The sequence below is a fragment of the Phyllosticta citriasiana genome, assembly GCF_038021145.1.
Source record: "Phyllosticta citriasiana strain CBS 120426 chromosome Unknown IWZ02scaffold_16, whole genome shotgun sequence".
NCBI lineage: Eukaryota > Fungi > Ascomycota > Dothideomycetes > Botryosphaeriales > Phyllostictaceae > Phyllosticta > Phyllosticta citriasiana.
The window spans coordinates 174434-186103 of NW_027117293.1; the positions used below are offsets into that span (position 1 = coordinate 174434).

Sequence of the window (11670 nt, forward strand, 5' to 3'; positions counted from 1 at the left end):
GAGGAGGACGATGGATGATGAGAGACGGGAGGAGGAAAGGATAGGGGGAAAGGAAAAGGACAATGGAAGAACGTAACGCTTGTTTGCAGTGTCATCGTTACTACAACCACCACCGCTATAGTTATGACGCTTGCATGCTTGCTTTCTTGCTTGCTTTCTTACTTTCTTGCTCATGGCAAGTCTTTCAACTAAGTGGCTGAATCGCTGCCACGAGAGACTGGCGCAGCACCGCCACGATCCACATCCGCACCTCCATCTCCATCTCCATGCTTCACATCCAGATCTTTCGCTCTATCTTTGCTCGAATCACGACTACCAGCGCCGCTGCCGCCGCCAAACTTACTCTTCATAAACCTGACAAACAAGCCCTCATCTCTCTTACTACTTCTTCTTGCCGCTTTTCTTCTTAATAGTGCCGCCGGAAGAGTCGTTGTTTCGGCCAGGACTCCCGCCGACACCCGTACTCCCAAACGCCTCGCCGCCGACGAGGCCGCCGACCGCACGCCCCATGCCGAGCGTGATGCCCTTTTCGCCAAACTTGGCCTCGCTCTTGCTGCTGCCCTCGCGACTGCTCAGCACGCTGCTCATGCTGGCGCGGCCCGGGCTTTTGCCCGCCGGCGGCGGCGGCGGCGGGCTGCTGTCGGTGCCGCCCACCTCGTCACTGCTCCACCAGCCTTCTGGCCGCGACGTGGTGCTCTTGTGCGAGACGCGGGAGTCGCGCTGCGAGCCCTCGGACGGCGGCCGCTCGTTGTTGCGCGGTTGCTTGTTGGAGTTGGGCACGCGGATGGCCAGCGGCGAGCCAAAGGGGCTGGATGGGCGCTTGGCCGCGTCGGCGTAGCTCGCGTCTTGGGCGCCGTCGGTGTGCGTCGAGGCTGATAGCGTCGAGGCCGAGGCAATGTTTTCAGATATCTTACGCGCCGTGTGAGGGCTGTCGTCGTCGGTTGAAAGCGAGCGCACCTTTGCCGAAGGCGTGCGCATGACGCGGTATGGCGATGGGCTGCTGGCAGTGCCAGCATACTTTTCGAGAGCCCCAAAGACGTGTGGAAAGACCATGTCGTCGACATCAGAGGCCCAGAGGAAGTCGAGATGCTCATAGTGCGGAATCTCCTTGGCTTGGGCGTGCTTGGGGAGCTCCCTAAGCATAATCTTGATGTCTACCAAGCTGTCCCTCCCGCCATAAACAAGAACGATGGGGGTCTTGATGTTGCGCGTTGGGAATTTGGCGACCTTGTAGTACTTGGCGTCGTTGCTGATCCGCAAAGGCGCCTGCATCTCGTCGTCGTACATCTGAAAGGTACCGTTGCGAATGATTTGGAACCAATGGACCACCGTCTTCGTGCTTGAAAACGAGAAAAGATGCGGGTAGGCCGCGAGCTTCTGGTGAGCGCTGATATTTTTGGCCGTCCAGCCAAACAAAAATGACAGACACAGGTCGATCACTCGGACAAAGATTGGAGGATACAAAATTGCTTGCCACATGGTTGTGCTGCTCAGAATCGACTTGCGCCCGAATGCAAGGAACAACAAGTCGGGAGAGGCTTTGACAAGACTATCGACCAAACCGCTGTTGACGCCCTTGGGAGACATAGCAGGGGCCAGGGCGATGAACAGGTCCACCTTGTCGTTGAGTGTGGGATGGACGGAGAGGGCGGCAAAGGCCTGAGCCGTACCTTGGGAGAATCCAATGTAGGAAAGAGACGGCTGGCCAGTAGTGGAGAGGATGTAGTCGATGCTGTCCGGAATATCGTGAAAGGCGAATTGGTCGATGGAAAAGTTCCAAAACTGGGTGTCGGTCGGCGCAAAGTTGGTCGACTTTTTGGAATACTTGTTGCCCCTATTGTTCCCGAGCCAGACATCGTAGCCCCGGTCCACCAATTGAAACGGTAGACACTGCTCCTTTTCCGTCAAACAGACCCAGACCTCGCTATTCATCATCAGACCGTGGTGCAGGTAGACGACCTTTTTCTTGATGCTGCCGGGGCCGCAATTGATCCTCATGTCCTCCTCGCCACGCCTGCATCCCAGACGGTGTAGACCAAGCAAGTAGCCATCGCCCGTCTGCACAATGTGCTCCTCGGCATAGTATCCAAACAGCTCACAGAGCTCGACGAAATCCGAAGCCTGCGCGATGGAGGTGACCAGGCCCTTTTTTTTGTTGCGCGAGCGGCGCCCTTGTGGGGAGGACAGGTAGTTGAAGGAGCGGCGCGAGGCGCGGTAGAACAGGTGTATGATTGGGCCAGGGAGCGCGAGGGTAATGATGCGGATGAAGCTCTCGAGAGCGACGAGGAACAGGCTGGAGACGAGATAGATGTACTGCCATGGCCTCAGCCGGCTCAAAAAGGGCACGCGCGCCATGGTTGACGGCTGCAGAGATGCGGTGCGACGATATAGAGGATATGGAGGATATTGCGGATATAAGATGTCGTAAGATTGGCGTCGAGAGCAGTGATCAAGCCGAGACGCGAGCCATGATTGGCGGCTCGAGGGCGGAAAAGAGGCTCCTGGCAGAGGGAGAGGGAGAGAGAGGGATGGAGAGAGAGAGAGAGAGAGAGAGAGAAAGAGGGTCAGCAGAAATTGAATAGAAGCGCAAGCAGCATAGTGTTGAGTGGTGCCAAGGAATGTCAGGACGACGGACAAGGTGGGTGGGTGGTGGACGGATCCGATGCATGTGAAGACGTCCAGGTCTCGGTCTCCTAAGGTTTGGTGCGCCATGACGTTTCCGGCTTTGTCATTGCATCCTCGCAACAACACAACTCAACACAACACAACACAACACAACACAACAACCTTAACACCACCAGCACCAGCAATCTCCATCGCGACAACGTCCAACCCAGCCCGCCACTTCATCCGCAAAGCGTTGCGCCGCCGTGTCAGGTCGTCTTGACAATGAGCTCATGGCGCAGAGCCGCCCGGCCCAATTGCCTCGACCAGCGAACACGCCCCAGGCTGATTCGCCAGATGGCCCTCCACCTCCCACCTCCACCTCTACCAGCGTGCGCCTCTCCATTCTGCCTCGCGATGAGCCGACGTCCCGAGAGTGGAGTTGCGACGGCGGGGTCTAGGTGCAGACTGGCCTCGAGCTCTTCATTTCCTGTCGTCTCGTCGGTTGCACGCTCGCCAGGCTGCTCCAACTCAGCCTCCAGCCTTGCGCAAGTGAAGGCCTCTGACCGAAACGCTGCATCAGTTGCCAGGGCACACTGCCCGTTGTGCTGCCTCACTTTTGTCTGTCTGCGGCTCCAATTCCATCGCTGCCATGTCATTGGCCAGCCTCGTCGCTGCCGACTACTGTCCTCCCTACCCGGACTTGTATCTACGACTATTGCATCTGCGGGACTGGAGGACAAAGGCTGAAAGGGATTGATCAATGATAAAAAGGCCCAAGTTTCGCTCCCTCCGTCTCGTCGCATGCTATGAGCTTATTCCGTTTTTGTCTGTCCCAAGAAAACCAATATTGAACCATCTTTCTGGCTGCACCTCGACGTCAGCAGAGCCTCTCCTCCGCCAAGCGCCAGCATGGTTGCGCAAAGTCGGCAACCGCCGCCGCTTCTTCACCGCAACACCGTCACAGACGTTGACGGTGGCCTCTGTCTGTCCTCATGCCGCCGCGTCTGCCTTGCCGGTCCACTTGCTTGTTGCCCTGTTGCCCCAGGCAGAGCTGCATCTGCACATGCATTTGGACAGCGCAGCGCATCGTGTGCTCGTGACTGAGGAGGATCCTGGCCAAGACCCAAGTCGTAAGTCTCCTCCACCGGCCGAGACGCACAATCTTCTTCTGTCTGTCAGCCGTGGCGAAGCTCACCATCCTGGGCCGGGTGTTGAGATTGTCCTACGGCACTGCTCCTATGATGAGTTGCTTTGGTTCGTCTACTGGTAAGCCGGGGACCTTCAGCCACATCCGTGCCTCTTCAGCTATGACAACTTGCCTATCCCGGGATGGTGGATCTGGGCGGGATCGCCCTATCCTAGTGTCTTATCCAAACGCCTCTGTAGTAATTCAATCAGTCTTTTCATTCACATTGTCCTACCAACGTCCAACCCATCTTGCAAAAGAGGTGCGTTAGTTGTTGACCCCGAGGCGGACGGAGGCCTGCAGTTGTTCAGCTCCTCAGGCTGTCAGGCGTTTTTGGTCCTGCCTGTGGCGCAGATGCATCACTTTCTCCGACTACGTGCCACATCGACACCCAATTGTCAACCATGCACAGCCGCAGTTATTGGACGTCCCCAGGAGATTGGACCGTAGCTCAACGGCACGGCTCCGTCTTTCTTGGCTCGTGGTGAGCAATGCTGTCTTCAACTCTTGAATCATTACAAGACGATACTAACTTTGCTTCTCATAGGCTCCGCGGCGTAGCTGGGTGTGTTCAAGACGGATGCGTAATCGTCATTACCAGCATCTGGTCCCGTCAACCACACTTCTCCCTACGGCACCGCAAGGCAGTCCTGCCGCGCCTCGCACCCACGGTCAAGGCCTCCTCATTTCTGCCTTTCCGCCTTTGACTCCTTCTTCCCCTCGCACCCATCGGGGGTCGCCGACAGACCTTGCGTGTGTGTCGGACGCCCATTCGACGGTCGACAGGCACTCGCCATTTCCAACGCACCACCGCCACACCCACCTGCTTCCCACCTGCTTCCCAAAGCAGTAATCGGCCGGAATTCTTCTAGAGGCGTGGCTTGACTCACCTGCTTCCCTATGGCGGCCTCAGGACGTCACTGGCCACGGCGATGATGATGATGATGGCACAGCTCGCTCGCTCCCCCTTGTTGGCCCCTGCTGCTGGCTGGAAATTGAGGCACACCGTTCGGTGACGCCACAGGCGCAGCAGACATTGCGGCCTTGACTGGACGCTGCTGCTGCTGCCGTTGCTGCTGCGGTAAGTTTAGGTCAGGCATGGCAGGACAGGGCAAAGCAAGCAGTAGCAGCAGAGTCTAGACGTGTACGGCGTTGTTGCACGGAGACCTGGGTATATAGCAGTCCTGTGTGTGCCGCCATGGTGCTTTTTCTTCTTCTTCTTGTCCAGCATCATCTCTCAGACACACGCTCTTCATCTCCAGCACTGCAAGAAAGACTTTGCTGCAAAGCATTTCTAAAGCTTACCTACATACATCCTACGCTCTGCGATTCCATCTATAACCACTGTACTCCACCCTTCTCATCTCAGCATCTCAGCACGCCAATCGCCCTCATGCAGCCCGCCACCAACACCAGCAGCTTCTCCCCCGTCTTCCCCGTCTCCTCCGCCGACGCCGAGCTCACCACCACCATGCCGTCCCTCTCCATCCCGCTCCCGGCCCCAAGCACCATCATGGGCGCTGCCGACCTCGAACATGCCCTCGGTGCGGCACCCTGGGCCGACGCCGACGGCTACTGGCACTGCTGCAAGTGCTTCAGCGGCCCGCACCTGGCGGATATCAACGTGGGCTGCGCGACCTGCCACCACACGCGGTGCGGCGAGTGCTCGACCAAGTAGATGGACGGACGGGTTTGACAGAATGACTGGCGGGGGAGATGAAGGGGTAGCGAGTAAGTGTACATTGGTGCAATTTGTTTGGCTAGGAAGTGAACAAATGCTGACTCGGTTCGTTTTGATAGGTGCGTCAATGCTCTCGGTCTGACGGACTGAACCACCACAACAAAGCAAGCAAGTGACCAAGCTACCCTTACCCCTTGGGGGTGGCTTCGACCGTCCAACATCAGCCACAGCCAGCGGACGGAGGCCGGCCTCTACATAGCGTGTGCTGTGGTGTGGCTGATATGATGTGATGTGATGGGATGAGACGAAACGGGAGCTCTTTCCTTGCCTCTCATTGTGCTACCAGACCGTTGCTCTTTCATTCCATTTGTTCTGTTTCTAGATTTCCTTCCTTCCTTCCCTGCGCCACAAGCACAGTACACCAGCTGGCTGGATGGATCTGCAACGGGGGGTGAAGGGTGGGTGAGACGTGGAGGATGAGAGGGGACGGGTAGATCTGATTCGCATCGGATTGTCTGTTGTTGCTTCTGTTTCTACCTTTTTTTTTTTTTTTTTTTTTTTGTTATTCGTAGAGCGCTTGGTTTTCTGCTCGTCTGCCCACATGTCCATACCCATACCTCAGATTGCATTGCATCGCCCTACCTACCTACCTATCCGCTAACGACGTGCGTGTGTGCGTGTACATACATACATAACACGATCCAGAGGCAAATCACGAAAGAATTAAGCACACGCAATCACAACGAGCCCAGTAGTCCCTTTCCCATCTACTACCAATCGGCCATCGTCCATTCTATCCATGCATCTACATTGTGCCGAGACATCTGACCGTAGCAGCGCCCGCGCCACACTACATGTAGCTCTAGCCACGTCTACCGTCAGCAGCACGCACGCACTATCCCCGTACCAGCATCCCCTCACTCCATACTGCTGTCTCCATGGCTGAGAAGATGGACTACAGTCAGCCCGTACGTGCGACCTATGTACCCTTGCCCAAAGAAAAAAAAAAAAAAAAAAAAAAAAAAGCACGACCCCATGTACCGTACCGAAATGGCCCCTCCCCATGCGGCCACGGACGTACGTATTTGTGTGGCACAAGTGAGTGAGTGAGTGGCGGGCATGATGTGAGGCGGCAATGGAGCTTGATGAATAGGAGCAAGTTCGATTTAATTGACGTGACGGTAGGATAGGACTGCATTACACATATGGTGTGGACGGGAGGTGACCTCAGATGACGCCATCATCATGTTCCGTCAATGGGAGTAGGCGAGGCGGGAAGGATGAATATGATGCTAGATGGATGATGGGAGGATTGATGGATGGATTGCGGCTGTGGCTCGTTCCGCCGCCCGGCCCCCCCTGATCCGCTTCTTCTCTCTACCTACCGTCGCTTGAGTTGCGGTTGGTAAGTGCCTGTCCGCGCCGCTGACGCTAGGCCTTGTCTTGTGTGGATATTTTTGATGAGAAGGCGGGAGTGAATGATGGGGTTTAGCTGTAGCTGTGCCGCACGCCGCACCAGCCACACCTCTAATAATGCCATCTGCGTCGCTTCGGCGGAGGAAGAGAAGCAGGAGAGATGTGATTCTGCCTGCCTGACTGCCTGCTCGCCATTCCAGACCCACCTCGTCACAAAGAACTTTGTGTGTGCACCGACTACATGACCGAGTCAATTGAGGTGTACACGCCGCCGTCCATGTTGTTTGCCATTTTTATCAATGTCTGCTATGCTCTTTTGCCCGAATCGAATGCCCGTGACGCCGCCCCAATGCCGTTGATATGTATAGATTGTGGGTGCCAAAAATACCACTACGGCATCGCCACTTTGTACACTTGCCTGCTTTGTGCAGGCGCATCACCATTTATGCCGTGCCAACTTGGTCTCCTCCGCGCAGTTGACCATTTCACCAAGGCCACCATGAGTTCTTCTTTTCGCTCGGCTGTGATGGCGGTTGCGGATTCTGCTGCTTGTCTTGCGGTAGCGACGGCGACGGCGACGGCGACGGATTGGCAGGCGGCGCAGCAGCCGTTGTGGTGGGCTCAACATCCTTATAGCGCTCACTACCAGCCTGCGTATCATCACGACCACCAGCCGAAGCCTTGACGACGTCGGAGAGCGATCGGCCGGCGTACAGCTGTCCGCGGTTCTCCTTGGTGTCGACCGAGTCTTCGACGCCTGAGTCCTTGGCCAGGGCGACGGGCATGTTGCCGCGGAAGCGCTTGCGCATGTCGACCATGCCGCGCTTACACTCGCCGTAGCCCTTCTTGAGTTGCTGGCAGCGCGTCGGCAGCGTGTCGACGAGCGGCGGACGCAGGCAGTCGGCGGCGCTGTTGCGCTGCACCATCACGCAGTCGGAGTTTTGGAGGCAGTCGGCTAGCGCGGCGCCTGTGGGTGGTCTTGTTAGCTTGTGGTGCAATTGGATCTGACTGGGTGGAAAGGCATACGCAGGTCTTTACATGAGGACGGCATGGTGAAGTGGGTGGTAGATGGCGGGCGGCGGATGTGGTGGTGAGTCTGGAACCAAGGGAAGACAAGACGGTGCTTCGGGTCCGGTTAGGGTTGCGCGAACCCTTGCGGGCGATCTTCTGCAACGGCCCATGACGCACTCCACTCGGGTCCTCTGCCTCCTCCGGGCCATCACTTCTACATCGTCAACGCCTGGAAAAGTCGGCGTGCCGATTCGTCGCCTGCCACACTGCTGCTACTCGTGCGAAATGGCCTCCGTCGTTTCATGATGCCGTCGACGCCAGACCGCGCCTCGAATCTGGTCCCGCTGCGCCATCTCAGCTCGTCCCGTCGTTGATGGGGCCAAGACCAACTCCTCACCGCGTCTTTGCTCCTCTCAAAACCGCCGCCCACGATCCAGCGACCCGCGGTCCATCCTATTCTCTACTCTCCAATTCGCCGCCATGTCGCAAGCAGCGTCCTCGCGCCCGGCCTCGCCGCCAGATTCTGAGTCGACCACCGCAGGTCCGTTGGACCATCCCCAGGAAGTCGACGCGATGACACTTACAATCATGAACCGCGGAAACAGGCCCAGTAGGACATCTCTCGTGTCTGCCTTTGTGGTGCCCGTTTTGGTCATTGGCCAGGCAGCATGGGCAACCTACGTCGTATGCTTCCAGCTGGCGCACCAGCGGCTGATGACGCGCGATGATCAAAGAGGACCCGGATGCGCTGTCATCGTCTTGCAGGCGCTGTTTATTTTCATGTCCGGCATTACCTACATGCGCCTGATTCAAGTCATTTACACGGATCCAGGACTCTTGCCGCTGGGCATCTCAAGGGCGAAACCGGAGGATCAGGCCACCGACGACATGAAGGCAGTTATGAAGAGATGGAGCGAAAAAAGATCAGTCATTCAACACACCAGACCCGAAGATGCGCTCGCCAGAGAAGAACTGTTCAAGGAGCTCGCGGCGCACAACCAGCTGCAAGCCGAGTTGCGAATGGAAGCACTCAAATCCTTTCGGCCCAAGGACATGTTCATCGTGGCTGCCGACGGGCTGCCGCGCTGGTGCAAGACGTGCGAGACATTCAAGCCGGACCGCACGCACCACTGCTCCGACCTAGGGCGGTGCGTGCGGCGGATGGATCACTTTTGCCCGTGGGTCGGCGGCATCGTGTCGGAGACGACGACCAAGTTCTTTGTGCAGTTCCTGCTGTACGTGATGCTGCTTTGCATCTTCGTGCTGGCGACGACGGCCACGCTGTTCAAGCGCGACCACGACCGCTACGCCCAGCACAACCCGCAGCTGATTGCGCTGCTCGTCCTCAGCGGCGTCTACACGCTCTTCACCGTCGGCATGTTCTACAACTCGCTCTGGATGCTGGCCAAGAACTTTTCCACCGTCGAGCAGCGCCAGTTCGACATGCCGCTCCACCTGGCCGTGCGCATCTCGCCCGCCTGGTTCACGGGCAACGTCGACCACCTCCGGTGCTACATGGTCGTCAGCTTCCCCTCTGTCCCCGGCGAGAGGTGGGCCGTCTTTCAGACAGAACCGTGCGCCAAGCTGTGGGACCTTGGCAGTGCCTACGCCAACGTGTGTCAGGTGTTGGGCAATCGCGTCTGGGAGTGGTTCTTGCCCTTCACGTATAGCCCATGCGCAAAGCACGCCGACGACATCTCAGAATACCCATTCGGCCCTGTGGCGCTGGCTGTGAGAGACAATGTGCGGGCTTCATGAGCCTGGAACATGCCAAGTCCCCAATACCTCCAGCCGAAAGATTTTTGTCGTTTCCTCTGGCAACTCATTGCTTTTCCACCGCATTTGACGGTCGCTGCCGGTTCTTCGTGGCGCGGCGGCCTCTGCTATTTAGCCTGGCGTTGTGGCTCTTTCGTCTTGGGACGCGTTCTACCTGCTACGACCATTTCACGCTCCTCTGTGATGTGATACCCCAGCACTGTGAATGTGGCAGGCGGCAGCCTTTGGGCAAGAATTGTAGCAATATCAGCGCTTTCATCTCTCATCTCAGTCCACGCCTTGATCTTCAAACGAGAACCTGTGCCCGGCCGTCAACGTATGTACTGATGAGGAGACCTAGACACGAGACAAAGATACACCACCACAGCATCTGATTCGCCTAGCTAGAACTGGAAATCCCAAACAACATCCTCCCATCCCTTTCGCCTCGAGATCTTGACCTTGGGCTCCCAGCGCGGCCGCCCCACACCCAGAGGAATGACGTCGTCGACGAGGGGCGGCACGACGAGCGGGCCATCTACGCCCTCGGCATCAAAGCCCACGACCAGCACAACCATGAGTGCAAACATTTCGACGTGCGCTACGTTCCTGCCAGGGCAATACACGTTGCCGCCGCCAAAGCCACGGAAGCTGGCCGGATGGACCGGCGTGCCGTCGGCGCGAGTCCCGCTCGGCGAGTCGATGAAGCGGCGCGGGTCGAAGTCGAGCGCGTCGGCGCCCCAGATGGCGGGCTTGGTGTGCAGGAGGCCGCCTTCAAGCAGGATCAGAGAGCCCTTCTTGACGAGGTACTGGTCTAGGCGCGTGTCTTCGAGAACGGTGCGCCAGGACGAGGTCGGCTCGTAGAGGCGCAGAAGTTCGCGGAACGTGGACTGCAGCAGCGGACAGCGGGTCCGCGCAGCGTCGATGTTGACGACGGCTTTGTCGTCTTTGCGCTCGACGGCTAGAGCGACGTCTTGCCGCATTTCCTGGAGGAGGGATGGGTCGGCGAAGACGTGGCACAGGAACCAGAAGGCCGAGTACGTCGAGTTGGGGTACGAGGCGATGATCATGCCCAGCTCAATGTAGCCGGCCATCTTCAGCGAGTAGCCCAGGCTCGTGTGCAGCGCGACGCGGTCCTGCAGCATCTGGCACGCCTGCTTGTACTGGCCGGCATACATGTAGCGCTCGAGCGCGCAGTGCAGCCTGCGGCGGCCAAGATACGCCCTGCGATACGTCAACCACGGCAGCGGGGCGAAGATGAGCTCAACGAGCCCGCTGTCCCAGTCCCAGTACGCCTGCGGCAGCCCCGCGTCCTGTTCGAGCAGGCCGGGGCCGAAGATGGCGTTGAGCGTCGAGTCGCCGTACAGCTGCTTGGGGATGTCGGCGAGGTTGAATACGCCGCCGCGGCCCCAGCCGTTGACGTTGGCGGCGATGCCGCGCAGCAGCTCGCGGGCGATGGCGTCGGACACGGGGCCCGACAGCACGGCGTTGTTGACAATCTCGTGGCTGCGGGCCAGCAGGCCGTTGGGGTCGCCGAGCGACTCCATATTAATCTTGTGCGTGGTGCTGTCCATGGAGGCCAGGCGCGTGAAGATTTGCGCGATGAAGGGCCTGAAGGATATCGTCTTTGATGCGCGGGTCACGGCGACTACGAGGGCGGGCGACGTGACGATGTACGTGCGCGCTCCCAGCATGGACAGCGCGTACATATCGTAGCCGTATTTCTTGCTGTGAGACGCATGAGCGGGCGACTCGTCGTGATCAATTGGCCACAGTACTCTATCATTTTGAAGTAGCGCTTGCCATGTCGAAACATGGCGACGGCGTGGCCTATCCACGGCACCGTCGACGGCACGAACGGCGGCTCTCCTGGCTCGGGCACAATCGACAGCGCTCTCGCCATAGCCGTCACGACGATGACGGCAATGGCAATGGCAAGCATCGTGGCCCGTGACGGCGTCGATAGCACACTCAGCGTCTCTGTGAGCGACGACGTCATTGCAGTCATCTTCCC

At 58.1% G+C, this 11670-nt stretch overlaps 5 protein-coding genes across 5 annotated transcripts; 2 read left to right on the forward strand and 3 right to left on the reverse strand.

The window, feature by feature from the left end:
• Positions 1-381: 381 nt before the first annotated feature.
• IWZ02DRAFT_385550 (Alpha/Beta hydrolase protein) lies at positions 382-2355 on the reverse strand (the record flags this gene model as incomplete). The annotated part of the gene is made up of 1 exon (XM_066765411.1): positions 382-2355. One exon carries the CDS (start codon positions 2353-2355, stop codon positions 382-384), a length of 1974 nt encoding a protein of 657 aa, XP_066618657.1.
• Positions 2356-4197: 1842 nt separating this feature from the next.
• Positions 4198-5471, forward strand: IWZ02DRAFT_494129 (uncharacterized protein; the record flags this gene model as incomplete). The annotated part of the gene is made up of 3 exons (XM_066769996.1): positions 4198-4277; positions 4341-4358; positions 5171-5471. The coding sequence occupies 3 exons, from the start codon at positions 4198-4200 to the stop codon at positions 5469-5471; spliced, it is 399 nt and encodes a 132-aa protein (XP_066618658.1).
• A 1904-nt stretch (positions 5472-7375) lies between these two features.
• On the reverse strand, positions 7376-7941 carry IWZ02DRAFT_385416 (cytochrome c oxidase assembly protein PET191-domain-containing protein; the record flags this gene model as incomplete). Its single annotated transcript, XM_066765403.1, has 2 exons — positions 7376-7857; positions 7917-7941. The coding sequence occupies 2 exons, from the start codon at positions 7939-7941 to the stop codon at positions 7376-7378; spliced, it is 507 nt and encodes a 168-aa protein (XP_066618659.1).
• A 136-nt stretch (positions 7942-8077) lies between these two features.
• Positions 8078-9721, forward strand: IWZ02DRAFT_94054 (DHHC palmitoyltransferase-domain-containing protein). The gene has a single exon (XM_066771446.1). The coding sequence runs from the start codon at positions 8382-8384 to the stop codon at positions 9657-9659; it is 1278 nt and encodes a 425-aa protein (XP_066618660.1). The 5' UTR covers positions 8078-8381; the 3' UTR covers positions 9660-9721.
• A 339-nt stretch (positions 9722-10060) lies between these two features.
• IWZ02DRAFT_471950 (cytochrome P450) lies at positions 10061-11365 on the reverse strand (the record flags this gene model as incomplete). The annotated part of the gene is made up of 1 exon (XM_066768916.1): positions 10061-11365. The coding sequence occupies one exon, from the start codon at positions 11363-11365 to the stop codon at positions 10061-10063; it is 1305 nt and encodes a 434-aa protein (XP_066618661.1).
• Between the last annotated feature and the right edge of the window lie 305 nt (positions 11366-11670).

Excerpts from the sequence above, each read along its gene's own strand:
- IWZ02DRAFT_94054 (XM_066771446.1), top strand. The coding sequence starts at position 8,382 with ATGTCGCAAGCAGCGTCCTCGCGCCCGGCCTCGCCGCCAGATTCTGAG.